Genomic DNA, 27673 nt, shown 5'->3' on the forward strand with positions numbered 1-27673 from the left:
GCAGGAATGTAATATGGCCATAAGGTCATCAAAAGCAGATGTGTCTCCACAGTCTGTGTTCAGCATGCTGCTACAGACACAAAGCGATGGCAGCTAAACACTACAGAGGTCTACGGGTAACGCCTGAACCCCTTCAGGTCCATTCACAAGAAATGACTCCGGGTCCGGGCCAGGTCCTGGTCCCTTTGCTGACGGTCTCAGGTCTCTGACAGTGAAATGCCAAGGTCCAACACGACCCAAGTGGACCCGGGGAGTGGCTGTCACAGCTGTCAACCACCCCTTTTTTATGTCGTCAAATAACTAATGTAAAAATGAACTGAACCGAAAGATGAACTAGAGGGTCTTCGGGTAGGCCCGAATACCCGACCCAGGTCCGGGTCCAATTGGGTCCGGGCACAAATTGTCCCGGGTCTAAAAAGAATAGTTCCTATTGAGATAGAATGCGCAACACTGTAGTTTGACAGCAAGCAGACCAGAGTTTCCACCATGGTGGACCACTAGTCCACTATGAAAGTGGTGTTAGGCTCAGTTCTTAGTGGACCACTAGTCCACTATGAAAGTGGTGTTAGGCTCAGTTCTTAGTGGACCACTAGTCCACTATGAAAGTGGTGTTAGGCTCAGTTCTTGTTCAGCTAAGACTTCGTCCGGCTGAACAGCTCACCTGTTTGCTGCGTGTCGTTGCTGTCAGAGCAGGAGTTGAGGGACCAGCTGGTGTCCAGGTGTCCCGTCCAGCCTGGGTGGTGTCCCACGTCCACGGGCCAGCCCAGGGACAGCAGGAACTCCAGGAAGTGGGGCTGGACGCTGGTCGACGACTCCACGTTCCTCAGGATCTGACCACCACAAGCACCACATCCAGGATTATTCACAGACTTCTATACAAACACTTTCCAACAAAGTCAATAACGGTAAGTAAGTCGTATTAAATAGAAATCTCTACTCAAATCATAACATACAATAGCAATATCATGAGTGAAAGAACAAATATAATACACCTTCATTCATACATGTCAAACAATATCAAATCAAATATGAGCACAGTGACCTGCTCCTTAAACATTACAGCTATAAAACATAAGTTAGGCACATCTGAGGCATAGACTGTACTTTAACTCATTAAACATAAAGATTTTCTATACATACAGTGTTTCCCCTACCATTCTACAGGCCTGGCGTGGCCGATCCCCCCCCCACCTGCTCTCCCCAAAATTACAATAAACCTTTATGGCATATTATTACAATACAACAATACTGTTGTTGACAGTAATAGAAGATGCCAAATCATTCAAAACAATAAGCATTTTGCTTTTAGGAGCATTGTGCCAGCGTGCGGCGCTGTTCCAAAACGTGTCAACGTGTGTCGTTACCTGGGAAACGCACATCCCATAATACAACTGTTCGCACCGCATCCCATAATAGTATGATGATACTTGGGATGCCGTTGCGAACATAGATGCGAACAGGTTAGCTAAAAGTTTAGCGTCGCCAGCGAGGGGCCCCCACCGTTGCGGTCGGGGTACGTTTCGAAATCCCTCCAGGCCTGAAAAATGTTTCTAGGGGAAACACTGATATATATCATACTGAAAAATGACAAATGCCAGTTACAATGAAATATGTATGTTGTTCAAAGTCTCTCAGGACCTGCTGTTACTCCGTACAAACAAGTAAATGCTTAGAAGAGGAAACCAGTTGTGACATTCACTCAATTTTGAATGATCATATATATATATTTTTTACTTTAATCCTCATTCAAATAATCAACGTCATCATCATATCTAATTTGATCCTGCGATGGAGCGATATGATTGGCTCACCTCGTGGCTGCTCTTCTGTCCCGCCCGCACGTAGAACACAAACACGGTGTCAAACGGCCGGCAGGGCAGCAGGTCCAGGTAACTGATGTCATCGAAAAACCCCGGCAAGGACGACTCCAGGCCAATCAGATGAGGAGGTAGACGACTGTTGTTTGGCTCCTATGATAGAAAGACCAATAAATCGACCAATTCATATAAATCCATATTTGACAAGAGAAATATTCAAATTGAAACACATTGAATATCGGCAAAAATATCAGCGGCTTCAATCGTCAAAGTCCAATATATAGACCAGATTTACAAAACAACACTAGATTTTTTAGCTGCGACCAGCAGCTCTATAAAAGTCACTCTGTTGGTCGGTCCCATTGACATATAGTCGGTCCACAAAAAGTGGACCACCCTTCAGCGGCCACAGCTTTAGCCCTAGGAGGCTGAAATTTGGCACGGAGGACAAGCTGTCGAGGATCTCGAAAATACAGGGTGGTAGAGGCAGAGTAGGGTGGGCTGCCCTCGCCATCCTGCATTTCAGAAACCACATATTATGTGGTCGAGGCTATTGTGAATTTGCGCTTGTTCTGAATGACAGCCAACCACAACATACATACAGTACAAATAACCACAACAACCACCGTTACACACTGAGCATAACCCGAACCTTCAGTGCCTCCAGAGACAGGAAGCCTAAGTGGGAGAGGAAGAGGCGTGCCGTCTGGAACTCCTGGGAGGGCGAGGGGGGTTTGCAGTCGGTCTGGGGGTCGGGGAAAGGCTTGGCCCTCCAGACGTCCTCGCTGTGGCGCTCCAGGCTGCTCTCGTAATCCATCTGCTTGGTCATCATGGCGCGAAGCCTCTCGTGCTGAACCTCCAGCTGAAAAAAGAGACGACTCCGTTTGTAAGACGGCGTAACCGACGGTGAACGGCGGCTCACCGGAGAAGGGTGGTTAGTGCACCAAGAACAAGTTGTCGTCCCCACACAGTCCACATACGAAAGGTTTCACCTCCCAAAGTCAGTGTGCAAAGATAGCAGAGCGTTAGTCTTCCTTGCTGCTGTTGGTACCAAACATTTCATCTGTGAACTAGGGGTCAGATGGATTCTGGGATACCAAAATAATACCGCGTTCAAGACAACTCGGACTGCCGTAAGTTTCGACACTGTGGCGATCGCCCAAAAGATTAATCATTTATGAATAACGGTTGCTGTAGCAACCCGTGTTAGCATTGTAGCTACCTACTAGCTAACAATGCTAACCGAATATGCTGAATGCTGAATTTCACACAGAGCGAAACACAGATGACACAAACACATTAAATGCTAACATTACATAATTAAGACATCAAATTGTGTGTTAAAACGTTAACAAACGTCTTTATAATAATTCTGTGATTACCATTAAATGATACAAGTCGCCATTTTGATGTGGCTCTAGAGTCAACTCGGACAAAGCGGAGCTCTGGATGATTCCCGAATTTCCGAGCTGTAATTCCGGCCTGAACGACCGTTCAATTCACTTTTTACAGGTCGGAACCCATTTTTTCCGGCGGTCCGAGTTGTCTTGAACGGGGTATAATTGTCCAACATTTGCTAAATTTAAAAAAATATATATTTATCAGCCAAATGTTGGTAATGGCTCATATCAATGGTTCAAATGTTTGGCGCCAAACCGGACATTGAATTAGGAGAGAAAAATCAGTTGCTATGAAAACCCATTTTCCGACAGACACCCGGAGTGACCTTTGAACCCTCTCCAACAACTCACGTGCGGGTGATTGCACTTCAGTGTATTCGTAGGTCTCGCGTCATCCTGCCAGCCCATACAACCCACCTGAGTTGGTATGATCATAAATCATGTGAATAAAACATTTACTGTTTGGCCCCATTTCAGCTTGGAAAACAATCTTTCCGGCATATACCTGTAGAATGATTTGATTGGACAATAAGGCATATACCTGTAGAATGATTTGATTGGACAATAAGGCATATACCTGTAGGATGATTTGATTGGACAATAAGGCATATACCTGTAGGATGATTTGATTGGACAATAAGGCATATACCTGTAGAATGATTTGATTGGACAATAAGGCATATACCTGTAGAATGATTTGATTGGACAATAAGGCATATACCTGTAGGATGATTTGATTGGACAATAAGGCATATACCTGTAGAATGATTTGATTGGACAATAAGGCATATACCTGTAGAACGATTTGATTGGACAATAACTGGCCACACAAGAACAACCACCTGGATGATGGAGGAGGAGTCAATAATAATACGGAGCAATTCTCTCACCTCCTTATTGACAATGTCGTCCAGGTCAGGGATGCTGACGTCAGCTTTGACCAGGGGGATCTTGTCCACGTCTTCGGGGAAAGGCCTCTGCTTGACGTTGTACTTGATCCCGACGTCGTTGTTCGGTGCCGGACGGCCCTCGGGAAGAAACACCTGCTGTATGGGAGGAGAAAAGTAGGATGGATATGAAATAGAGTTTTGTGTCATCATCAAGGAAATGGATGTGGAGTTTTACGACCACACGGTGCTAACATAGGTGAAAACATTTTGGGAGTCAGTATTCTTTGATATGAGAGGCTTTGTGGTGATGAGCGCTCTGTGCTGTGTGGTCTCACCCTCTGGTTGGCCCGAGCTCCTCTGGGTTGGTGGAAGAGCTGCATGGTCCAGGCATGTCGTCCAGCCGTCCCTCGGATCAGAACCGTGACTGACGGGCTGGGGTCTGTGAGCACAGACACATCATCATTATGGATCAGAACCGTGACTGACGGGCTGGGGTCTGTGAGCACAGACACGTCATCATTACAGACACATCTATTCACTATCCACTTTACCTACCTCTCCCTCTACTGCATCTCTTTGACTCCTGAATTGTTTTATACACTGTAATAATCTGCACTCCTGATCATCTTTTATCTATGCATATTTTTTTATCATGATCACATATTGTCTGTTTTAATCTATTTCCATTGTTCTGCTATGTTTTATTGTGTGATGTATTTTAATCTGTTGTACGTCGCTTTGGATAAAAGCGTCTGCTAAATGACAATAAAGTAAAGTAAAAAGTAAAGTGAATCACAAGCTGGCAAACAACCGTCTGCCAAGATCATTTTCACTAACCCAACAGATTCATATACATTTTTCATAGAAATACTGTGTATTCTATAAAGTGTAATTTCCCTATTTGGTACATTTCCACAAATTGTGTAACCGCAAGTCTAGCCCAGACACTGAATATCTGTAAACTACTTTTCACACAATTTTGAGTTTCACCTGAAACTTAGTAGACTCTGTTTTTATGAAGTTTTCTCCTCCCATTTTCTCCCCAATTGTACTTGGAGAATTCCCCTGCTGTTCCAGTTGTTCCTCCATCCCCTCTGCTGATCTGGGGAGAGCCGTAGACTAGCACCATGCTTCCTCTGACACACGTGCAGTCGCCAGCCGCTTCTTTTCACCTAGCAGTGAGGAGTTTCACCGGCAGGACATAGCACGTGGGAGGATCACGCTATTCCCCTCAGTTCCCCTCCCCCTGAACAGTCGCCCTGACCAACCGAAGGAGGCGCTTTGGTGATAGAGAGGGCCACAAAAAAAATGGCCTCGCTACCAGAGGGCCAGATTGTGACCGTGCTCTTCCACCAGTAGCCTACTGTAACATCATCACTCACAATTATAGCTACTAATTTGATGAAAAGGACTGGTAATCAAAGTTTATTATACCAACATTTATATTTTTCATATTCAAATTTAGTAATTCCAGAAACTTTGCTCTAGCTTTAAAACAGCCCGCTACAGCAATTTGATGGGGTACATCACCCAAATATGTCATATTAATCAGATTAGTAATGTTGCATGTGCAATGTGCATCCTGGATATAGTTTGTTACAATAGCGTTAGCTCAAATGCTAACGTTAAACGGTATGTGGATGGACAATGCTAATGCCATTAGCGCCATGTTGTGGGATGTACAGTAAAATAAAAATACTGATTTGGGTGGTCTAACCCAGTGGTTCTCGAATGGGGGTCCGGGGGCCCCCAGGGGTCCTTGAGGGGGTTCCCAGCCAAAAGGGGGGTCATTTATTTTCCCTATAATTCCATTCATACGTAACCCAATGACTATTTTGGTCATGGGTTTTATACACTTTCTGTAATAAAACATCTAAAAGCATCAATCTTATTATCATATGGGGGACCGTGGGAGAAGATCCTACCAAATGGGGGTCCGTGGTCTAATCTTTGTCAGTTTAGGGGTCCCTCATGTGAAGAAATTTGAGAACCACTGGTCTAACCTAACCAAAAACATCTGCCTTGTTTAAAAAAAAAGAAAAAAACAGGGGCCCCACTGAGTGAGGCCGGGGGCCACATGCAGCCAGTTGCCCACCTCTGATCCACAGTGACGTGGCTACTCACTCTGCCCACCCCTGATCCACAGTGACGTGGCTACTCACTCTGCCCACCCCTGATCCACAGTGACGTGGCTACTCACTCTGCTCACCCCTGATCCACAGTGACGTGGCTACTCACTCTGCCCACCCCTGATCCACAGTGACGTGGCTACTCACTCTGCCCACCCCTGATCCACAGTGACGTGGCTACTCACTCTGCTCACCCCTGATCCACAGTGACGTGGCTACTCACTCTGCTCACCCCTGATCCACAGTGACGTGGCTACTCACTCTGCCCACCCCTGATCCACAGTGACGTGGCTACTCACTCTGCCCACCCCTGATCCACAGTGACGTGGCTACTCACTCTGCCCACCCCTGATCCACAGTGACGTGGCTACTCACTCTGCCCACCCCTGATCCACAGTGACGTGGCTACTCACTCTGCCCACCCCTGATCCACAGTGACGTGGCTACTCACTCTGCCCACCCCTGATCCACAGTGACGTGGCTACTCACTCTGCTCACCCCTGATCCACAGTGACGTGGCTACTCACTCTGCCCACCCCTGATCCACAGTGACGTGGCTACTCACTCTGCTCACCCCTGATCCACAGTGACGTGGCTACTCACTCTGCCCACCCCTGATCCACAGTGACGTGGCTACTCACTCTGCCCACCCCTGATCCACAGTGACGTGGCTACTCACTCTGCCCACCCCTGATCCACAGTGACGTGGCTACTCACTCTGCTCACCCCTGATCCACAGTGACGTGGCTACTCACTCTGCTCGTTGCCCAGAGGCTGCTCCAGCATGGCCAGGATGACAGAGTTGTCCAGGACAAAGTAGCGGAAGTTGCTGGCTCCGGTGGCGCTGAGCCGGGCGTAGCGGATCAGGGTGTCTTCATTCAGCAGGCTGCAGGTGGAGGCGGTGCCGCTCGGAGAAGGGAAGGCCCCCAACACCTGCATGATACTGGGGGAACACCACGGCAACGCAAGGAGGGGCAGACATGTCAGGGAATTGGGTCAACGGGAAGAGTAGTAGAGGTTCCTGGTTCTTCTCGAATGGTTGTTTGTGTGCTCGTGTGGAGGCATGAACGGAAACGTAATAACTCACTCCACATTCCAAGTGAAAACGCTACTCAATAATATTTAGATTAAATGAGATGAAACTGTAATTACAAGAAAAGGGCATATTGAGAATAATATGCTCCGTCTGCCCAGTCAGTGTACTATCACCTCTTTGTTTGCTGGGGATAATAATAATTGATTGGATTTATATAGCGCCTTTCAAGACACTCATATCAGGGGAGGGAGGGTGAGGGAACTCAACTCATCCACCACCGATGTGTAGCAGCACCCACCTGGGTGATGCACGGCAGCCAGTTTGCGCCAGAACGCTCACCACACATCAGCCTATCACAGTGGAGAGCTGAGGACTGAATGTACCAATTAAGTAACGAGGGATGATTAGGTGGCCATGATTGAAGGAAGGCCTGTTTGGGAGTTTAGCCAGGGCACCGGGGTTACACCCCTCAGGGCACCGGGGTGACACCCCTCAGGGCACCGGGGTCACACCCCTACTCTAGTGAAGAGTGCCGATGGGATCTTTAATGACCACAGAGAGTCAGGACCTCGGTTTAACGTCTCATCCGCAGGACGGTGCTCCCTCACAGGACAGAGGCACTGTCTCTGCCCTGGAGCATTAGGGAGATTATTCATCAGATCAGATTATCCATCAGACCATTCGGACCAGAGGGGGAAGAGCACCTCCTAGCTTCCCGTGGAAAGCCAGTAATGTAATGCAGGAGCCACTGGTGCTAAGTAAGACATGCTGTAGGCTTTGAGGACATAAGGAGCCTCACCAGGACAGAGTTGCCTCAGCAGCGTCCTTCACCCTCATTGAGGCCGGGTTGTGCTCCTTCTCGCCTTTATGCCGGACTTCCTGTTCCTGTCTGGACTTGCTACCGGAGATCCCCAGCTCCACGATCTCCAACACCTCCACCAGGCAGTCCTGATACAAGACAAGAACAACACCTGGGGTCCAACCACATACATTTGACTTCAGCCTCTCGTATTTGCATCCAGATCTGGATATAGCATTTTTACAATGAAAGCACAAAAATCACGTCATTCAAACTTTTGCATTTTTGTCTATTTTTTCCTTCACCACCGTTCATTTATCACAATGTGGCAGAAAGCTTGTGCACTTCAAACTTGAGTTTGACCAAAGAACAGATTGTTGTGATTTCTCATTCGAACCAGTGGGTTGATACTCTGTGGCTAGTGGTACCCAATGGGGTTTAATGAGAAATTATCAAATTGATTTAATTGAAGATGTTTTTATGGTAGCTGAAACACAAATGCATATTATTTATCCCAACAATGCAACAATTGCCTGCGGTTAAAAATTCAGACTAATTAATCAAAATAACAATCAAAGTATTCCTTTTAAGTTTAGCTTCTTGGTGTACACATTAAATTTGTATGTAAAATTAGAATAACCCAACTACTACACAGCGCTAAACCCTACCTAACCTACCTAACCTATTTTGTCCAAAACGAGAATGTAGCCTAAAGACTGACCTTCTCATCCAACATGTCGGGGTGTTCTGTTAGCCACACACAGAGAAACTGGAAGGCAGCTACGATCATGGAGTGGAGGTCTCTGGACTGAAGAGGAGCTGGACGGCTACACTGGTACACGATATAGCCACATATGGAGCTGACGGCACGCTTACGGTCTGCAGAGTCCACCCCCGCCTTCACCTGTCAGACGGACACAAAGCAACAAGGAACACGCTGAAAATTCACCATTCCATCTATGTGGGAAGAACTTCAGCACATGGGTGTTGTAACGTTGCACTTCAACCTTTGTGCATTTAAAGACAAAAGTTTCAAAAGTGATGATTACAGTAGTGATAGATTTACAGTGACCCATTGTGGTTTAAGACAGTTAAAGAGTAGTGGGTGAAGCGGCTATATATACATACAGGTACTTTCCAAAAAATTAGAATATCATGGAAAAGTTAGTTTTTTTCCATAATTCCTTTCAAAAAGTGAAACTTTAATAGATTATAGATTCATTACACACAAAGTAAAATATTTCTAGCCTTTGTTTAATTTTTCATAATTTTGGCCTACAGCTCCAGAAAACCCCCAAAACAGTATTTCAATCAATTAGAATAGTGTGAAGAAAATCAGCAGTTACTTCTCAGTTATTTCAGAGAATGAACGTGTCACACTCTAATAATCAAGTTTTCCTATGTCGTTAAATTGTATCTCAGTTTCTCAGTTCTTTTCCATGAAGAAGGAAAGGATCTGTATAGCAGTTATAGCTGGTTGTGCCCTGGTGGGGGTGCCATGGAAGACGCACTCTCACCTTGGCCACGCGCCCGCTAGTAGTCATTGAAGACTGGACCTAGTAGGGGAGGGGTACACTGAGTCTCTGTGGTGTCTGGGACACTGCAGCCTTACCTTGGCCAGCCCAGCCAGCAGCTCCAGGGCAGCGAGTGAGATGCTCATGTCCTGCCTCCACTGGGAGTTGAGCCTCTGGGTGACCAGGTGGATGCTGCGCACCAGCAGGCCGGCCGCCGTGTCTGAAAGAGCTAAGAGCATATAACACCCGAAACACCAGACCACCGCAGAGACGAGAGCAGAGCAGAGCAGAGAGAGAGAGAGGGGACAAGGCTGGGACATCAGAGCTCTAAGCTGCACACAGCTGGCAGGATCCTCCATGCCAACTTGCTATGCAGTGTTTCCCCTAGAAACGTTTTCAGGTCTGGAGGGATTTCGAAACGTACCCCGACCGCAACGGTGGGGGGGGGGGGTGCTCGCTGGTGACGCTAAACCTCTAGCTAACCTGTTCACATCTATGTTCGCAATGGCATCCCAAGTCTCATTATACTATTATGGGATGCGAACAGTTGTATGATGGGATGTGCGTTTCCCAGGCAACGACACACGTTGACACGTTTTCGCACGCTCGCACGATGCTCCGAAAAGCAAAATGCTTATTGTTTTGAATGATTTGGCATCTTCTCTTACTGTCAACACCAGTATTGTTGTATTGTAATAATATGCCATAAAGGTTTATTGAATTTTTGGGGGAGAGCAGGAAAAGAAATCTAAAATAAATAAAATAATTTATTATTATTTATTTATTTTCATTTCCTCTTCTGGCCTGGCGGGGGCGCCGTTGGCCTGGCGGGCCCGCCAGGCCTGTAGAATGGTAGGGGAAACACTGCTATTAAAAGAACATGCATTAGAATAGGGTTTCAAACACTGCACACAATCGGATTACAGAATACAGTCAATTATTTAGTGACCATGCAAAGAAACAATATTTGAAATGGCTTTGTTTAGGCAGCATTTCTTCGGTTTAGAGAGAAAAAACAAACTACAAGACCCGTTTGACCCAGTTGTCCGATAGCACAGCATCACAGCAAAATACGTGTCACCTACAGAGGCATTTTACCCAGCGCTTCTTAACTCTGCATACCACCTTAACCACGTTAGCTATGAAGAGCAGAGGTGTTAATCCAATGAGTTGCATTTTCCACACAGATCAGCAGCCGGGTACCCGGATCACATGAAAGCATAGAGTCTTCTAGCATGGCTGTTATGCTTGAGCTAACCAAAGCTAATCATTGATGCTTATGGCTACCGTGCACTGTAAAACAATCATGCACAAGCTTGGTTTACGTCGAGCAGCCGAGTTTGAGTCCTCCTTACCATAGTCTCGAAGCAGGGCCTGGGCAGGACGCTCAGAGTCAGGGCTGGTGGCCTCAGTGCTGCCCCCGCTGGTGAAGCTAACGCCACTGCTGGTGCGGCTGTGGCTCTGACTCCTCACTGTCATGTGGCTCCCATCTATACTGCCCTAGCACGACAAAAAGACGACAATCTTGACGCCAAGCCCATCGTACTGCATCACAGCACCAGTAAAAGGCTGGATGTTTATCGATAGAGACAACACTGATGAGTCTTACTGTTTCCGTTTGTGTGCCTATGGACTCCAGCAGTGCCGAGTCTTGGACAATATTGAGCATTGCACCTGAGAAGGGGGGACGACAAAAATAAATTGTTTATGTCTGACAACACATGGCACAGGTAATATGGAGAAGTGGACTGAATATTGAAGATAGGGCTGCAAATAATGATTATTTTCATTATCGATTAATCTGTAGATTATTTTCATGATTAATCGATTAGTTGTTTGGTCTATAAAATGTCAGGAAATGTTTCCCAAAGTCCAAGATGACATCCTCAAATCTCTTGTTTTGTCCACAACCCAAAGATATTAGTTTACTGTCATAGAGGAGTAAATAAACCAGAAAACATCCACATTTTAGAAGCTGGAAACAGAGAATTTTGACTTTTTCCTTTCTTCAAAAATGACTCAAAACTAATCGATTATCAAAACAGTTGTCGATTAATTTTCTGTCGATCGACTTATCGATGAATCCGTGATGCAGCTCTAAAGAGGCCAATAGACACCTAGGATGAGCTGTGTGTTGGAGGGGTCGGTCTCGGTCTGCAGGGCTCCGATCAGGATGTTGACCAGGCGTAGCCTCAGTGACAGGAAGGACACGGGCTGGTCATGAGGGCACCCGTCCTCCTCGCTGAACTTCCCCTCCAGCAGAACCTAAAACACAGTCAACAGCTTTTGGTCAAGGCTAAGGTACATGGCTGGGTGGTTGAAGACTACTCTGTTGCAGAGCAGTTCATTTTCCTCTGAACAATAGTACCTCTTCCCTGCAACCCATGCAGTTTGGATTGAAAGCTACAGTCACACTCATCGACTTATAAAGATGGACGCCATTCCATGGTTCCATTAGTGAAGCCGCTGCATGTTAGATCGCCGCCCTGACGGCTGAATCCAGTATTAGGTCACAAGGCCCGCCTCCCCATGTTAGTGGATGGGAAAATCAAAACCGAAATAATCACAGTATACGTCAGATCATTTTTTTCCAAAGGTGGTTTGTATCATTTTAGATAGTCATTATCATGCTAATGCCTGTGCAAGTGGTCATTTTTCTGATCAGTTCGTTTTTAAGTAGTTATTTGACATATAAAAATGGATAAAAATGGATGATTGACAGCTGTGGCAGCCAGTCTCAAGCCGTCATTGGCTGGACAGGCTCTTCACAGTATAGAACTAGCGTTGGTTTGACATAGACAGGACACAGTGCTGCTTTGTGCTTTCATCATGTAACGCTGCCTGGAGGTCTGGGTGGCTCTGTGTGGACCCGGGGCAGAGGCTCTTAACACGGGTAGTGGCTCCCTGGAGGTCGGGGTGGCTGTGCTGGCTACCAGACATATCAATGGACCGCAATAAAAAGAACATTGTTTTGAGAAAGGCACGCGAGGAATTAACGTTGGTTGGGGACTGAAGTAAGTTCAGAAAATATGTGTTTTAGTAGTTACTCCAGCTACGTTAGCCACTTTCGCTAGTCGGCTGTTTTTCATTATTTATCGGCTTAATATTACTATAACTTAACAACCGATAACGATAGCTGGAATAACACAATAATATACACATATTTTCGGAACTTGCCAGGTTGTCAAACTGCCAGGAAATGCGTTTTATAAGATGGGGCCTAGTACGCAAGCACCAGCCATGAGCTAATCGCTAACCCGTTAGCGTCACATAAACAGAGGTTTTATTTCTGGTATTAAAGCAACAAACATTTTTATATGGATATCTCAGAGAAATGCTTTGACTGTGGGGCTGTTCCTTCTTCACAAGCTCCTTTCTTAGCTGTTGTAAGGATATACGGTAGTTAACAGAGACGAGACTAGGCAGCTAGGCTAACGTTACCACTGAGCTATATTAAATGGAACATTACAGCAGGCTGCCCTACCCACACTATACCAGTAAACAACGTAGTGTAAAGCGTCAAGGTTAGATTTGTAAAACCAACATTTACTCCAAAAGGAATTCAATCATAAAGTTAATCAAAATGCCACGGAAACATTGGCTAGCTTAATCAACACAGCAATGGATCGGATAATTTCCCCAGTGAGGCCGAGAGCAGCCCCCACTTCCGGTCCGGGCTGAGAGCACAGCAGCCCGGAGGAGAAATCTCCGACAACCAAAATCAGATTTTCGTACAGGCGTCATTTTGATAAACTGATCTCATAGTGGGACTCTTCCTGGTTACTTTTGGCGAGACAAAAAATATTACAACTTAAAGTGTTATATTTACAGAGCTAGACTGTGTATAAATACACAACGCACTGTGCGCATTCTAGAAACAGCATCTCTACATAAGAAAGTTCAGAGGGGCGGGGAGCCCACAGAGGTTCTAAATCAACGGAGCTACTGCGCAGACTCTGGTTCACTGATTTTCACAGGATTTTGGCTTCAATAGAGCATACAGGGAGGAGATAGGGACACTCTCTCCATTCATATATCTCAGTGGTCACACTCCACAGAGACGGCTAACAGCTTCTTTATAGAGAAGGTTAAATCCTTATTGGATAAGGGTGGCGTTCTTGGGGCTGTGTTTTTATATCTTAGGAAAGCATTTGACTAAAAAACCCTTTCAAAGTACAACACAAACTGTCCATTTTGCTGCAACTCGACAGTGCTGCTTAATCCAGGACCTTACTTCCTGGAACTCTTGAGAGTAAAAAACTGGTCCATTGGAGTGAATGGATATGTCGCGACTCTTCTATATACACGGCTCTGGGTTAAACCATTGCTGTCTGCAACAAATGTGTCAAAAACCACTAGCATGTATTTCACAAAGAAATCTAGCAATACTGTTGAGCCACACATACTTGTATTTGGACAAAAATTATAAGTTGTCAAATATATTGGAATTGTGATAGTCAAATATCTCCTTTAAATCTTAGGCTAAGAAAGTTTTTTTATTATTATTATTTTTTTTGGGGGGGGGGGGGGTACTGGAAAAATATAACCTTCTTCTGAGCTGGGAAAACCTTATCAAACATGCAAATAAGTCATGTCATCTAATTAGCAAAGATAATTGCAATTGAATCGCAGGCTGTATTGTTAGCGTGAAGACGAGACAGATAGGAAGTGAAGCCACACCTCTGACTTGATGTTGCCAAAGTGGTGTGGCAGGGGCATCATGGCTAGCAGGATGTTGATGGAGGCTCTCCTCAGATCAGTCGGGTTTATGTAGATCTTGAACTTGGACAGCTCCCTGGTGACAAGGGCAAATTCAAGGATTAAGGAAAAGAGGAAAAAAAGGAAAATCTGTCAATTTGTTATTTTTTTCATCTTCGATTTGTGTTACTCTACATCACATGATTGATTGTCAAGAAAGGAAGTGTATGATTTATATACTTCTTATTATAATTTGATGGAAGGTTTCCATCACACTGAGCACAAACAGCTGCAAACATAAGGCAGTAGTGAATCCATGGGTGGTGCAGTGTCTGGTCTGGATTTGGGGTTAGCTTGGTGTGGCTGCTCGACTTTGATGTCTCTCTGACCCTGACTCCCTCAATCTCTTGTTGCTATGATACTGACAGAATGGACACTAACTTTCAAAAGGTGATCATACAAAATATCATCCATAATAGTTATTATACAATGGCCTGACTGACTACTTTATTCAGACGGGCTAACCACAGATAACCACATGGCTCTCTCTGACACAGCTGACGCCAATTTGATCAGCTGGAGCTTCTCAAACTATAGCAACAGCCCCAAAAATGTAGTTCTAATGAGAAGAACCACCATGAGAAAGAACCACCACTGAAATCATAGGGTTTGCTGGGTAGATTGACAGAGAACACATCTGAGAAGATACTAAAGCAGCTAAAAAGATGCTAATTAGAACTACTATGCCTATAATCCTGTAAACCACGACCAATCTAACCTGTCTGGTAGAATGGTCTCCAAGGCGGCTATGAAGTAGGGCACCACCACATTGATGCCCTTCAGGTCAGAGCAGAAGAGAGAAGAAGAGTTGAGGATGATAGAAGCCAGGACTGGTCTGCAGATGAAATCAGTGATCTGGAGGCCCTGAATCAGGACCATGTAGAACCTGCAGACAAAGAGAAAAAATATCCCTCTGAGCTTCTGACAAATTCAAATACAGTAACGACGCTCGGCGCTCGCTACTTGTTTTTGATTGGTTTTACAACAGCTAAATGTGTCTCCAACATGTCCATGTTACCTGGACAGGTAGACGGGCAGAATTTCCTCTCCGGTTTTCTTGCTGCAGAAGATGCGGCAGAGGGTCCCGCAGGCCTCGGCGCGGCCCGCCTCGTAGCTCTCGGGGAACTCGTTGGCGTCAAACATGGGGTTGGACACCATGGAGTCGGTGGACATCTGGGAGCCCTTCCTCCTCAGCTCCAGACCCACTTGAGTGGCGATGGCTGTGGAGGACCGGACGGGACGAGACAAAGAATGAAAGGAGCCTGAATTGAAGCGTGGCCATCAGTATAATACATGCATGTATAAAAAAAAAAAAAAAAAAAAAAAAAACACTGAGGCAAACATATCTACTATATGGCGCACACTGCAACAGAAAATAAACATAGTAAAAAAAAAAGAAATGAAACGCCAACGGAACAGACCATAAAGCAGAAGTAAAATAAATCAATCACACTCAGAACAAGGAAGAACAAAGACTTCAATGACTGCAAAAACACTCACGCCGACATACAAAGAAGGGACCTCTGACACAAAGAGTTTGCCACAAAGGTTCTGGCTATCACTGGCACAAAGCATATATAGGCAAGTCTAGTGTTGATGCCAAAATGTGACCGATTCCCCACTGCAAGAGCACCAAGCAAAATCCCTGTGTCAGCTCCCTTTGGTGTTGCGAAAATGCCACTGTGACTCGAGGTACAGACCATTCACTTCATGCATTGAGGCACCAAACTCAAGTGAGCCGACAATACACACGCAAATCACAAAGAAAGGAAACATTAATGCTGAACTTGAGGGGGGGGGGGTCTGAAGCTAAAACAATAAACAGTGTTGGGGGCAACTCATTACAAAAGTAACATATTACATGTAATATATTACTTTTAGGAGTAACTCGGTAATATTTCTTATTACCAATATGATTTCAGTAATATTATTATACCAGTTACTCTGTCAAGTAACACAAGTTACAAATTGAGTTACTTTTTATTTAAATCGAAGCACATTTAAATAAAGATACAATCATTTCCTAATCAAATTGTGTGCTTTTATGCAAATAACCAATATAGATGACAATAACAAAGGAAGAGGGTAACATTTAGAATTTTGGATGGTTTACACTGACTTCAAGAGGGTTTAAATTCTTTTTGGGGGATGGTTCCGGGGCGGCGATGTCATTCTGCTGCTGCAGTTATTTTGGTGAAAGTAATGCAAAAGCAGTGTAAGAACAAAGCAATGAGTTACTCTACAGATATTTGTAGAGTAACTTATTACTTTCAAATGAAAGTAACTAGCAATATGTAGTATATTACATTTTGAAAGGAACTCGCCCAACACTGATAATAAAGATTAGTGTGACGCAAAGGAAAAAGGAAATGAAGAATTTAAAGATGGCGGCGTAGTCGCAAACTGGCAACGTTATGGTCGAGACAAGTGGTGAGTTGGTGGGCCCCATTCCATCAGCAGTGGAGAACGTTGAGATAACGCTGGTGAACGTTCATGACAGGAAGTGCGGAACAGAAAACAAAAGAGGAGAAGAAGAAAATAATGAGGATAAAGGAAACAAAATGGCGATGGATCATGAAGGAATGAACTAAAAAGCAGGAATTTGTCAAGAACCGACTGCGAATCAAGTGAGGGGGAGAAAAGCTGCCGTTCCTACTTACAAGATTTATAAGAAAGGAGAATTTGGATAAAAGAGGCTGCAAGATAACAGAAATAGTGGAGAGACACAAAATCAAAGCAGAATCCAATATTTTGGCGTCAATTCATATCAAGCAATGAATTGTTTTCGTTGTTGTTGTTCCCCTCAATGGATGACCTTTGACCCACATCACTCAGACATGGCAGACACGTGCAGGACGATACACCAAAGACTGGGAAATAAATGGAGAGCCACTCATATGCCTAATTTCTCATCAAATACTTGTCTTATTACTAGCATAAATGTGTTATCATCACATCATCCATACACTGTAAGGCTATGAGGAAGAAGTCAATATTAAGAGTGTCAGAATAAAATCTTGAGACTCCCATAGGATATGGAGAACGCATATGGCTATAGCCTATGCGGTGTCAGCTGCGTTTAATTAGTGGGCAGACCAGACATCTGTAAATGGTTTTTGAATCAAACTAAAATCGCATACCAGGCCACTTCTAACCAAGCCCTCCACCCAAACAAAGGCACAAGGAACTTTCAGAGACAAAAAAGGAAAGGATATCCTGCACAACATACAGTCAAAAAACAAACAACGCAAACACCGAAAACACAGAGAACTCCACAAAAACACACAGAGCACGGCGACAAAACACCCACCTGTCCATGCACAAATGAAGTGTGGGCCTAAACATGTCACCACAGCTAAGCTAGTAGCCGGCGTCGGACGCCGGCCCCCTTACCGGTCATGCTGGGGTCTCGGCTGAGGCCGCTGTGGAGCTTACAGTGCACCAGGGCGGCGTCAAAGAGCCACTGGCCGAACAGGTTGAGGATGCTGTTGACCTTGGGCCGGGCGGGGGCCGGCAGGGGCCGAGACTCCAGGCTGCTCTGGTTGGGGCTGGACAGCAGGGTCGGGGAGGACGAAGGCTGCTGCTGCTGCTGCTGTTGCTGCTGCTGCTGCGATGCTTTGGTTGGTTGTCCACCACTGCCCTGTAGGGGGGCGATGGGTGGAGGGAGGGGTGGGTGATGCCCGATTAGGCTGCCGACATGGCTAGCATAGCTAACACGTTCAAAAAACAGCGATCATGCAAAAGAAAAATCATGTGATTGCTTGAGGTTTCTTCACAGGGAGTGGTGGATTTCAGAGAGCCAAATGTAAAATGTAGGATATTATCAGTGCTACCCGATACTGGATTTTAAAAAGCTTGCAAACGCAGTATATTTCCAATTGAAAATAGTAAAATATGACCTGAACACAGCAGAAAACCAGCAGTCAGAAAAGTCTTTATTTATTTTTTTGCAATGCATTTTTTTTTTTTACTATTATAACTGAAATTACATAATAATTGTTTGATAGCTATTTAAAGCCAAAGGAACTGCAGCGTGAGTGTTATTGGGCTGAAAGGAAATGTTTTAATACATCTTTGCAACTGTTGGAGATAGTATCTGAAAATTTTGAACGCAATCAATCGTCGTGATGGCATAATCTAGAAAAACAATGTGTGTTGTTTAGGTGCATGAAGTCGAGTAGTGTTTATTAAAGGCTGGTGTTTTTAATGCTCTTCTTACCGCCAACAATTCCTATGAAAATAACAAAATCAACAATGTGTTTGCTCTACTCCCGTTACTTTCACACTTCCCACGTAGCGTTGTTAGCCGTCATTGGCTCCAATTGTCAGCTAAAAACCGTGAAATACAGCTCACAAAGACATCGTTTCAACTGTTCTTTTAAATGGCGGTTACCACGAAAAGTCAAGCTGTTGCGGTTATTAGGGCTGTGAATCTTCACTGGCCTCACGATTCGATTAAATTACGATTCATCTGTCAACGATTCGATTCACGATGCATCTCGATACAGCTCAAAGTAGCAAATCCTCAATTTTCTATATTATTACTGCACATGGCTACTTTTTCAACAATTAATACAAGCAGTCAGATAAATATCAACTCCCTTTTTTACTTAGAAAGTGCTTTAAAATCTGAATGTCAACAGAAATGTAAACATAAACGATTCAACGATTCATCTGTCAACGATTCGCATCACGATGCATCGATTAAACGATTCATTTTGACACCCCTAGCGCTTATTACTAAATCAAAAATAAATTCAAATAGGAGCTCATTCTATTTTTGGTTCTACGGAACTACTTTCCTGAGATCGCAAACATGTCTAAAAAAGCTGGATATTTGAGGAAAACGTGGTCTGGCCCGGTGCACCGTGAGCACTGGCACGGCTCTTTGACGCGTTCTGAACCGTTTCTCAGTACAGTGGAGTTCTGTGGCTGCTGCGGTGGGCCTGACTTGTTGTTGGTGAAACAAAATCCTTGTTAATCTTCTTCTTTCCAGAGGCTTTGTTGACAGTAAGCTGTACTAGGCATTGCCACACGCCGGCAGCTCCCAATGACAGTGAGAGGGAATCATTTGATGTGATGTGAGTAAAGTGCACAGAGCAGGGGAAGAGAGATACACCTTCATACATCCTACATTGCTTGAGATTTCTTCAGGCGACCATACTGTATGTAAGGTCCCAAACCGGTTTCTACTTGGCACTTTTGTTAGAGGCCATTTACACCTGGCGTTAACATGCGTTTTCTGTGATCAGATTGCAATCAGATTGTGTTTTATCACTTGAAATGCCAGGTGTAAACGCCCCCAAAACGCATTGAAGAAGGATTGCAATCTGATCGGCCAAACCACCTCCGGAGGTGGTCAGGGATGCATTGTGTACACATTGAACACAAGTGTAAATGCAATGTGTCCTCTCAATCTGGATACAGCAACTTTATGCGGAGTGAGAGGACAACCATTTCTGCAATCTGATTGCAATCAGATTGCAGAAAATGCATGTTAACGCCAGGTGTAAATGGAATCAGGCTGAAGTGATAAAATACAATCTGATTGCAATCTGATGGCAGAAACCACATGTTAACGCCAGGTGTAAATGGCCTCATAGAGGGTCGTCATGGCTGGACTTACAGTTGAACTCTTGCTGGTGGTTTTGGTGACCACGGTGTGACGCTGCTTGCGGCTGTGAGGGGGCGTGGTGTTGTTGACGGAGGGGGGCGGAGACATGCTCAGTCTGTTGACCGGGGTGGGCGGGGCACTGTCTGCTCTGGGACGTGATATACCTGTTGTTGAGAGGGAGGCGAAATGAGGTGTGTACAAACAAACACGTTTTTCCCACATAGTTGAGGACATGACGTCTTATTAGCCTTAGTTAACAGCAGTGTTTCCCCTACCATCCTACAGGCCTGGCGGGCCTGCCAGGCCAACGACACCCCCGCCAGGGCAGGAAAAAAACATTTTTGTTTTTGTTTTTTTCCTGCTCTCCCCAAAATTTCAATAAACCTTTATGGCCTATTATTACAATACAACGATACTGGTGTTGACAGTAATAGAAGATGCCAAATCATTCAAAACAATAAGCATTTTTGCTTTTAGGAGCATCGTGCCAGCGTGCGGCGCTGTTCCAAAACGTGTCAACGTGTGTCGTTGCCTGGGAATCGCACATCCCATAATAACAACTGTTCGCATCGCATCCCATAATAGTATGATGATACTTGGGATGCCATTGCGAACATAGATGCGAACAGGTTAGCTAAAAGTTTAGCCTCGCCAGCGAGGGCCCTCGCCGTTGCGGTCGGGGTACGTTTCAAAATCCCTCCAGGCCTGAAAGATTTTCTAGGGGAAACACTGAACAGACAAATGATATTGCAACGAATACATTCCTTGTCCCTTCTCTCTTCCAGTGGACAGAACTGGTACTGCGTAAATGTAATCATTTGGAGCCAATTTGCAGGAGAGAGGAGATAAGGAAGTGCTTTCAGATCCAGTTAGTTAAGTTAAGTTAAGTTGTTGATCATAGACAATATTAATACACCAGGCCTGCATGCAAGACAACGGTTAAGACATGAATCACCCCATGATCTTCTCCACCTTGATCAAATGCCTTTACTTTTTGGTGCCTGCAGTAGATGGTTGATGATCATCTTGTAGGTTAGCTTGTTTGCAATTCCAGAACAGGTCAATTTTGCTCAAGCAACAGAACTAACACCAAGTGTTTAACATGGTCACCACCAATAAACATGGACAAGTCCATGTGCCCATGTTGTTATGAGGTGCATCAGCTGATGTTTGTACCATGAGACAGCAGCACTGGACAAAAAACGAACACCCTCTCCCGTACATCTCTCTTTTCAACAGAGACACCTACAGTGTAAAGAGAGAAATACACACCGACAGGTTTCTATTCAAATGTTCATGCAGGTATTCCTCACATTCTCAGCCATGCTTTGCCTTTTACTCAGGAGTAGCGCTTCGATGACTATGTTCTAACAAGCTGTAAGCGGAAATATCCTGATGCATGGCGCTGCCACGTTGAGTTTCTCCTTATACGGTAAAACAATGTTGAGTTTGACCATTTTACGAGAAACAGACAAGATCCTAGTAATCAAAACATCTAGGCTAATTGAAATACACATGACAAAAATTGTTTCTAAATGAGGATTATTTATTTTAATGTAGATTATATTATATGCCCCCCTCTATGAGGGGCACGGTGGCGCAGTGGTAGCGCTGTCGCCTCGCAGTCAGAAGATCCTGAGTTTGATTCTCGCCTGGGACACTGTGAGCGCTGTGGTTGTGTTCCCCCCCCATATCTTCAGTAACTACTGCCCAGGTGGGTTATCTCGTCGTAAGGGCCTTTCTCTCTGTGTGGAGTTTGCATGTTCTCCCCGTGCTCCCCCAGGGGGTTCCTCCGTATATATCCCCCCCACTAAAAACATGCAGAAGATCAGATCGTCATCGTCATCCGACCAGTGACGACAACATCCAAAGTTGGTCCCCAGGCACTGTACGAGAAAGCGACCACTGCTCCTGGCCTGCCCCTCGGAGGAAAGGACATGCCTGGATGGGTTAAATGCAGAGGACACTTTTCACCGGCCACCGTCAGCATGAGTGTGTTGTGGCCGCATGATGTGTGGTGTTCGTGTGACAATAAAAGACGGGCTTGTCCGTTACGAGAGTTTTTTATGATAAACCCTCTGCAAAACAACAGGTGCATGAGATAGAGAGCCAAAGTGAACGTCACTTCCTGCTTCAGCACTGTACCAGAGATTTTCATCCGCCATTTATTTTCCCATAGGCATTTCGTAAAATGCTTATACAAATTGTTTTACTTGTTCAAACCAAACGGTTCCGATATATTTAGAAACAGGAGAGACCGCATAACATTTCACTTGGACCAAAACGTAAAAAAAAAAACATTGAACGGCAATTATTTTACATTGCATGTGATGAGAGATTGAATACTGTAGTCTTGTAGTTATTGTCAATGAACTTGCTTATTAAGTTTGTAGCAATCTCATGCACCTGTCATTTTGAAGAGAGTTGATTATAGAGGGGGAACTAATCTACAGACAATAATCCACATTTAAAAATGATTTGTTTCATGTTTCATTTAACCTAGAGTTTTACCATTTCGACCTGAGATGAATTCCTTTCTGTAGCTTTGGTACATGTTGTATAACATCTGGATAAATGTGATAAAGACAGTCAAATTCCTCCCCCAGATGGCCCGTGGATGTGCTTGTTCACCTTCACCCAGCACGCGCTTACCCAGGAAGGCATCCACCAAGCAGCTGATGCCCCTCATGGCCCTGAAGAAGATCTGTGGCAGCTGCTTCAGACAGGGATGCAGCACCACCTCCTGAGGGATGCCGCTGGAGCTGAGGAACTGCTCCTGAAACTTGGGGGTGGTGCTCACTATCGCCGGGTTGCTCAGGTCCACCGGGTTGCTGGGAACCACAGAGAGGGTACCGTGTTGCTAAAGTCCATAGCTTTAGCCAAAAGCTTTACAGATGCCAACATAACTTGTTTGGAATATATTTCTGAAGAGGAACATACAGTAGTTCATCCGTGGCTTTTTGGAGAAGTTCAACTTAATTCGTTTTACAGTTTCTGAACATTTCCACAAGATGGCAGTGAACAAAACATTCCTCTCACACGGGACAACGTCCTCAAAATCAGCCACATATGTGCAACAGGTGTGCAATTCTCGAAGTTTTCAACTTTGGACAGTTGCTATTCACCTTATGTAGCCACGCCCATTTGACCCGGTTGTGTGGTCGTCTGACGACTTACGGCAAAAAAAAGAAAAAGAAAATGGCCGGCTGCTCCAATATCATCTAACTCTGAATTAACTAATAATTTAGCCAATTGTATGTAACATACCAAATAAAAGCAAACGGCAATGTCTAAGAATGCAACGCCATGTAACTGGCTCGTTAAGTCTCGCATTCCAGGGAATTACGTTAACGTCTGCGGGTCTTATAGACGTAAGTGGCTCGAGCTGCGCTCGGAGGAGAGAAAACCATCTGAAGCTTTCTTTGTTGGAGTCCAGGTATGTTTTACAAGAAAGTGCTCGTCATTGTCGACGATAACGTTATCTGACCTGGCTAACAGTGGATACTCCGCTTGCTTGCTGTGTACCGAGCTCAAAGTAGTAGGCTACGTTCTTTGTTTTACCCCCTGCACCATCCGCTACAAAAACAACTTTCTTCCTTTAACGTTCTTTTGTATTTGGCGCCGTGACCGCCGGAAGTGTTAACACGACCCGGAAGAATTTGGCCCACCCCCGCGTCTGAACATAGCACCACATTAGGAAGATTGGCCCCATTTTGGACTGGATCAGACTCAGGGTGCTTTCACACTGGCACCCAGGTACCGTTCTCGAGCACACTTGTCCCCAAATTGACCCCAGTTTCGGAACATTTGACGAGCGTGAACGTTGTGTTCCGTTTCGTTCTGCACCCGGGCGCGCAATGGGGAACCGTAACAGGATCCACTTGAAAAGGTGGTCTGGGGAGCGCTTTGCCGTGCCCGGAGCACGGAACACTCGCGAGTGTGAAAGCCAACTGTTCCGAACCACATAGACAACACACGGGTGACGATAAACCCCAGGCATAGTTGATGACGCAAGTGCACTCTGTTCCGTTTCCGAGCGCGGAAGAAATGTTGTGATGTGAAAGCTGACCAGCGGGGGAGAGGGGGGGGGGCAATCGTTCCCGGGTGCAGAACGGAACGAAAGCAATCGTTCTCAGTGAGAAAGCAGCCTAACTGTACAAGGTTTTGTGCATTTGCATTCATGGGAAGGCAGTGTTTTAAGAGAGGCAGTAGAGCCCGACCGATATATCGGTCCACCGATATTATCGGCCGATAACCGATATATCGGTATCGGCCGATATGTTGGCCGATATGCCGATATTTTTTTATTTTGTAATTTTTAAGTCATAGACAACATGTTGTGTATATTTGATCTTTTTTCTTAATTCAAGATATATTTTATATTTGTTCTATTTGTGTTTTTGTATTTCTAGTTATTTATAATGATTAAATCCCCAGTTAAGTTTACTGTTTCATTGCATTGATGACGTCATTTTGGACAATAAAGTTGATTGATAAGCTGTAAAATATCCTGCCTACATTACATCTCAAGTCATATATTTGTCAAGTGTTTGATATTTGAGGGATCATTGGAAAAACATTGTGTCATATAATGTGTATATTTAATATAAGAATATCGGCCGATATATCGATATCGGAATTTTTTTACACCCTAATATCGGTATCGGTATCGGCATCAAAAATCCAGTATCGGGCGGGCTCTAATTGAAACAGACAGAAAGATACAAAGAACATGTACAGTAAACACAATAGGATAGACCCCCCCCCCCCCCCCCTACACCAGATAGGAAGTAGAGTAAGTAGAGAGGGGAAGTGACTGAACAGGAAGTGGGTGACGTGTGCGTACCTGAGCATGTGGAGGAAGCGGTACCAGGTCTGTGCCACACAGTCATTATCCATCTCCACTGGAATCAGGCTGGCATCCTCCTCAGTAACTTTAAAGGGAGGAAAGGAGGGGCCGTGGGTGAACCGCAGCAGTCTGGGATTGAATAAGACAATACTGTTATTATCACATTCAAGATTCAAGATTCAAGGTTTTTATTGTCACTCCGTAGTACAAGTATCACGTGTGAAATTCTTGTGCTGTAGACTCCGTTACAACATAGTGCAAAGAATAAAAAATAAATAAATAAAAACAAGAGGCAACAAGCAATTAAGCAGTAAGACACGCCACAGACAGTGGCGTATTCACTGCACATATGTGCAAATGGCATGAACATACATACATAATTAAACATAATAACATTCTGTTAGGTGCAAATAGCATATGCCTAATTAACATACTATTGAACATTAGTCATACATAGGGGTGTCACAATATATCGTCCCACGAAATTTCGCGATAGTAAAACGTCACGATATGTATCGTTGAGATGAAATCTCATATCGCAAAAAAAAAAAAAAAAAATTTTTTTTTTTTTTTTCAAAAAATAGACTAAGAAACGTCTTTGTTTGTTGAAGTTCAATGTGTGGAAAGTAGTTCAGTTGAACAAGTCTCTGAAGAGACACATGAGAAGTTATACAGGAGAGAAACCATTCAATTGAGTTTCTGGCAAAACTGTTTACTTGACAGGAAAAACTGAAGATGCATAAAAAATAGATTAAGAAAAGTCTTGTTGTTTGAGTTTGAAGAAAAACTGAAGATGCATAATGAGAATTTATACTGCTGAGAAACCTTTTAGTTCAAAGTAAATCTAAGTGACGGTGTAACTCATTCTATTTCAAGATAAGCCTTATCTCCAATCTCATGTTTTTTCTAGTTGTTATTGTAATAACAATTTCCCACAACAGCATGTTTTGTATTTGTGCATTTCAAATAAAATACTACTTTTCCAGTCATATATTGTCATTATTCAAGTTTTAAAAAATATTGTTAAAATCGTATCGTATCGTATCGTTATCGTGACCCCAGTATCGTGATACGTATCGTATCGTGAACTAAGTGTATCGTGACACCCCTAGTCATACATGATGGTAGCAGCTGCAGTGCGGTACAGTACAGCTACTACACTATTTGTATATGTTAAGGAGTCTCGTGGCCTGCGGGAAGAAACTGTCCCTCAAGCGATTTGTGCGTGCTCTTGGGACCCTGTATCTCTTCCCTGAGGGTAGCAGGGAGAAGAGACTGTTGTGGGGGTGGTTTGTGTAATAATATACATTTTGAGTTGATGAGGATTTTGAGTGAAGTACCCGTTTTAGGGGCTGACAAATCGCCAAAGGAGCCAGTTACCTGGAGGTGAGGGCGCAGGCCACTCTGCTCCACTGCTCCACCACAGGCGGGTGGTGCCTCCAGTTGGCCAGCATCTCCCTCGCCGTCTTCCAGTAGGGCGGCGTCGGAAAGCAGCGGGCGCACGCCAGCAGCCACACCTCAAACAGCACCGCCATCAGCTTCTCTGCCAGCTTCTCTGCCACCCCAACTACAGAGGGGGGGATTGTTAAGGGGGGGTTGGGAAGTGGTGGGGTCACCGTCGGTCACAGCGTCACAGGGATTTTGCGACGAGAGGCACGATGCAAGAGAAATGCCTCTTCTTATTTATTTTTTTATAAATAAATAAATTGTAATGCACTGGATTGGGTAGATTATTGCTATTATAAAACAGTCTCAACACACAAAAATTATATAAAAAAAAAAGGGGGCGGGGGGCAAGAAGAGTGAAAGAAAAAAGTTTAAGATAGATGATATATTAAAAATATTGAAAACAGCACTGTGCACTAAAGGGATCAATGTAAAAGGGTAACATCGGTATTTTTCAACCTGGACACTATTTCCCAAACTTTTTGTGTCTAAGTGACTAATCGGGACAGCGATTTCTGAAACGGGTCCAGTATACAGCGAGATCGCTTCAGCCGGCAGCCGTGACGCGGGCTGCAATCTAATCCGACTGACTGGGCACGTGTGAAGCGTACAGTACGTCCACTAAACGTGCTGCTTTCTGCCACTGACAGGCTCAGATCGTTTTTTAAATAAATCTACATGAAAGGAGTCTACAGAGAAATAACACGTTTCTTGACCTTTCACTTGATCCGGTCTGTTTGTTGTTGTGTGTGACCAAGTCTTGCTCAAGGACAAGTTTAGCTCCAGGCAGGTCTTGCAACAAGAGTGGAGTTGTTGCAGGAAGCTACAGCTAGAAAAGCTCGAAAAAATAGCTTTCTCTACTCTCCAAACGCAACAAAGTCCTCGCACGTTTTCCACGGGTGACTTCCTGCAAAGGAACTCTTCTCTTCTGCTCAGGACTTCTCCTTGAGCGAGACTTGATCACACAACGTAAACACGTGGATCATTGATAAGGTACATCATCAGCAAGTGAGGTTGTGGTGGACCGCTCGGGGCTGGTACCTCCAATAGTGGGCGGGGCCAGTAGTGTGTCGTTGATGCGAAGCAGGAAGAGCAGCAGCACCTCCCAAGTTTCCCTCACCATGGAAACGGACTCTCGTGCCAGCTTCTGGACCGCAGTCAGAACCTGCTGGCACAGCCTGATGTGGTTCAGACTGTGCTGCTCCGGCCTGGAGGGAGGAAAACGGAGAAATGATGAGACAGTCAGAGGAGGGTGAAAAGAAAACAGAACAGAAGTGTAGAGAGGAGACAAGGCACACTTGGTGGATGCAAAAACAGTCCAATAGTGAGAACCTCAAGTGAAAACATCAGATGCTTTTTAACAAATGATCTCTGTGAGGAATGCGCTCATATTGTAGAAGCAAGTTACAATACAGCAAAGA

The 27673-nt window shown here is 44.7% G+C and overlaps 1 protein-coding gene across 5 annotated transcripts in view; it reads right to left on the reverse strand.

Moving 5' to 3' along the window:
• The window catches only part of ralgapb (Ral GTPase activating protein non-catalytic subunit beta), a 42908-nt gene that overhangs the window by 9807 nt on the left and 5428 nt on the right, over positions 1-27673 (reverse strand). For 2 of the 5 annotated variants that reach the window (XM_083657100.1, XM_083657101.1), the window contains exons 4-25: positions 27294-27460; positions 26187-26373; positions 24804-24935; positions 22610-22788; positions 19970-20121; positions 17737-17983; positions 15362-15563; positions 15062-15229; positions 14266-14380; positions 11703-11850; positions 11195-11259; positions 10941-11085; positions 9684-9814; positions 8793-8975; positions 8072-8220; positions 6992-7179; positions 4443-4546; positions 4108-4263; positions 3569-3634; positions 2470-2679; positions 1812-1970; positions 662-830 (exon numbers count right to left, since the gene is read on the reverse strand). In XM_083657100.1, coding sequence (XP_083513226.1) covers positions 662-830; positions 1812-1970; positions 2470-2679; positions 3569-3634; positions 4108-4263; positions 4443-4546; positions 6992-7179; positions 8072-8220; positions 8793-8975; positions 9684-9814; positions 10941-11085; positions 11195-11259; positions 11703-11850; positions 14266-14380; positions 15062-15229; positions 15362-15563; positions 17737-17983; positions 19970-20121; positions 22610-22788; positions 24804-24935; positions 26187-26373; positions 27294-27460 — 3422 coding nt within the window. The remainder of the gene's footprint in view (positions 1-661; positions 831-1811; positions 1971-2469; positions 2680-3568; positions 3635-4107; positions 4264-4442; positions 4547-6991; positions 7180-8071; positions 8221-8792; positions 8976-9683; positions 9815-10940; positions 11086-11194; positions 11260-11702; positions 11851-14265; positions 14381-15061; positions 15230-15361; positions 15564-17736; positions 17984-19969; positions 20122-22609; positions 22789-24803; positions 24936-26186; positions 26374-27293; positions 27461-27673) is intronic. The other 3 variants (XM_083657102.1, XM_083657104.1, XM_083657103.1) reach the window with 3 other exon arrangements.

Source organism: Poromitra crassiceps (assembly GCF_964638095.1).
Source record: "Poromitra crassiceps genome assembly, chromosome: 20".
NCBI classification, from domain to species: domain Eukaryota; kingdom Metazoa; phylum Chordata; class Actinopteri; order Beryciformes; family Melamphaidae; genus Poromitra; species Poromitra crassiceps.